The following is a 3,651-nucleotide window of genomic DNA, read 5'->3' on the forward strand; positions in this document are numbered from 1 at the left end:
AACATATATAGTAAATACAAAGTATGTACAATTCACCTTGTTACATTAAGAAAGGTTATTCGGTGCTGTTTCATATATTACACAACAATATGCATCCAATATGAAGGGGCTTGTCAGTTTGTTTTCTTTTTGTGCCTGCTAGGGTGTTTGTTTGTGGTTAGATGCTACAAGCCTTCAAGCTACATGTACGTCATCTCGGAAATATTATTACATGCATCTGTGCCTAAAAAAGTTCTAATCTTCAAATCGACAACGCCATCATTATTATTCTCTTTAGTTCCTCCAGAATTAAGATTTTATAAACAGATGTACTTTTTTTGCATGTTACTATGATATCAACTCATCATTACCACTAGGCGAAACACATACGGAAAATACCAAATGTAAAAACTATGCATCGCATACAGCCTGCTTGTATTCACGGTGTTTGATTTTGATCTCACCAACGTGAAAAAACTCACATTGGTGATAGGGGCACGATTTGTTGCCCTTGTTGTCGTTTGCTCGTTGACCTTAATGGTGACATTGATCACAAGTTCGTGTCTTGGTTTACGTTTCAGCTCTATGTTTTCCTCTCTCTTATACGTCAACAAGATTGTCAACTTGTCTTTTCGTCTCCGAGTCGACCTAGTTCAGCAATTAAAAATCAATCACTATTGGTTTTCTGAATAAGTTTGTTCTTACAACTGACTTCCGTATCGTCAATTTTTAGTTTTTTTTGGTTGATGAGTATGCGCCGAATTAACTCAAGGAATCTGGCACATTTTTTTGTTTTTCAATCGAGCTTTGGTATCCGATGTTTGTAAATATGTGATTTTGTTGATAGTCATGCGCATCGTTCAGTCTCTGGAATCGCTTTGTATTTTCGTTGTGGACTGATATACTTGCAAAATCATGCTTATAGGCACACAGTCCAGTAGCAATGTCCTTCGGGAACGCATTTGTCTCACCATCACTGTCCGCTATTTTCACTTCTGAAGTGCGATGACTGATGGGCACACGAACACATGTGTGTAGTTAACCTATCCTGTATCCGTCAGTGACCAATGAAATGTCGCGTTACATAACAGATGTAATATAATATAAAACCACGCACTTTCTTTCAACAAATCACAGAGAACCTGATGATTCGAGCTGTCTACACTTCGCATTTCACCGGTGTAATACATTAGTCGTAGTTGCCCGACAACTAGAGGAGCAGTATGATTCATTTGTGTACTTGTAAAATCAACACGGTCAAGATTAAACCAAATTACCATCCATCATTAAAGCAATCCAGCCTGTTTACCTAACGAAAAGGTAGACAACCTGAACAGGTTATTTTTGCACCGTACAAATTTATACAAGATAAGTAAGGAAGAGTAAATACATCTTTTTTTGATATACTTAAATATTGATGTCGAGAAAAGCAGGCAAAGCTTTTGTTCCTAACTTAATCTGTAAAACCGGTCTATAGTTTGCAATGAAATAGATACCCCTTATCGTACCCCATAACCAAAGAGATGTAGCAACAGGCCGGATGCATCACAGTGTCAAAGACATCATTGTGAAATGACAAGTGAAATAATATGATTATGACATTTGTTTGCAGTCATTTATAAGAACTCATTCAATTATTATTTTTTTTTATATATAAATACTGTATTTCATTTATTCATTAACTTCCATACTGCTTTAAAGAAACGAAAAGCCATCCAATCAATGTTATCTCTCTGGATCATGACTGGTTAAAAGAAATCAATTCTCCAAATCGAACCCTCTCTTAAATAAGCCAAATATTTATGTACGGTCCATGGTCAGTTTAGAGAAATTCATTGATAGTTTGATGATTACAATTTTATGATGTAATGTAAACCATGGTAAATGCATGATGACTACAATGGTTCTGGTGTGATGTCAGTCATTGTGCTATAAATAGCGTAACGCCATTGTGGCATTATCCATATTTGGACGGCTGTCATCAGTTGGTAAAATTTTGGAAACAAGTTTAATCACACTTCTTAAATATGGACAGTTCTGTTTCCAAAGATTACAAGGATCAGATGTGTAAGTGTCTTCTAAATGACAAATAAACCTAAAGTTATGATACTGACTCGCTTTCAAGGACACCAGGGTGTTCGATTTAACAATCTTTAAGTGATATTTATTCTGTTTAATATACTGTAATGCAAGGATAAAAAGTTTGAGATCCACTTGTATTATCTATTATATATAACTTAAAAAGACACAGAATAAAAGCCTCAAACTAAATATTAAGTTGATTTCTTTTATTGTATACCTAACAAAAAGTACACAGTATGTTAGGTTGTGCCATGAACATACGACCTCATCATAGTGACATCCGATACATACATTCAATACTTACAATGGGCAGCATTAGATACAAAACTCACAGACATGTATCTAAAAGGAAAATAGTGGCGATACGATATAAAAGATAATGCAGCAAAAGTTTGAGAATGAATTTTGATCCAAAAGACTTAGTCTCTAAAGTTTGTTCATTTATATACATACACCATCATTGTCATTTTATTTTTTCATTTTTTCCTTACGATCAAGATGTCAGACACAATCGCGATCAAGACGACATATACGGCCGCTATCTATATGATAAACACAGCCTCGACCAAGTTGACAGATACAGCCCCGACCAAGATGATAGCCACAGTCCCGACCAAGATGATAGCCACAGTCCCGACCAAGATGATAGCCACAGTCCCGACCAAGATGATAGCCACAGTCCCGACCAAGATGATAGCCACAGTCCCGACCAAGATGATAGCCACAGTCCCGACCATGATGATAGCCACAGTCCCGACCAAGATGATAGCCACAGTCCCGACCAAGATGATAGCCACAGCACCGAGCAAGATGATAGCCACAGCACCGACCAAGATGATAGCCACAGTCCCGACCAAGATGATAGCCACAGTCCCGACCAAGATGATAGCCACAGTCCCGACCAAGATGATAGCCACAGCACCGAGCAAGATGATAGCCACAGTCCCGACCAAGATGATAGCCACAGTCCCGACCAAGATGATAGCCACAGCAACGAGCAAGATGATAGCCACAGTCCCGACCAAGATGATAGCCACAGCACCGAGCAAGATGATAGCCACATCCCCGACCAAGATGATAGCCACAGTCCCGACCAAGATGATAGCCACAGTCCCGACCAAGATGATAGCCACAGTCCCGACCAAGATGATAGCCACAGCCCCGACCAAGATGATAGCCACAGTCCCGACCAAGATGATAGCCACAGTCCCGACCAAGATGATAGCCACAGCACCGAGCAAGATGACAGACACATCCCAGATCAAGATGACAGACACATCCCAGATCAAGATGATAGACACCCACAATAACGATGACACACACAGCAGCCCCAATAAAGAGGACAGACAGCCCCAATCAGGATGGCAGGTTTAGAGGCTGTCGTCTACAATTAATGATTCTTGATTTTTGTAATATACTCTTTATCTTTTCACTATTTTTAGCCAACCATCATCAAATGATGGGCATTCAAATCGCTATGATTCTGTGTTCCGTCGTCTGTCCGTTCAACCGAACGTCCACCAGTACGTAAACAATTCTTGCTGACGCTATTTCTCAGAAAGTGCTCATTTAGGGATTGATCGAAAATTT

At 39.1% G+C, this 3,651-nt stretch overlaps 1 protein-coding gene across 1 annotated transcript; it reads left to right on the top strand.

Moving 5' to 3' along the window:
• The first annotated feature begins 2,559 nt into the window (after positions 1-2,559).
• LOC117341876 (putative uncharacterized membrane protein YMR173W-A) lies at positions 2,560-3,435 on the top strand. The gene has a single exon (XM_033903737.1). The coding sequence runs from the start codon at positions 2,560-2,562 to the stop codon at positions 3,433-3,435; it is 876 nt and encodes a 291-aa protein (XP_033759628.1).
• Positions 3,436-3,651: the final 216 nt, after the last annotated feature.

The sequence above is a fragment of the Pecten maximus genome, chromosome 14 (genome assembly GCF_902652985.1).
Source record: "Pecten maximus chromosome 14, xPecMax1.1, whole genome shotgun sequence".
Lineage (NCBI taxonomy): Eukaryota > Metazoa > Mollusca > Bivalvia > Pectinida > Pectinidae > Pecten > Pecten maximus.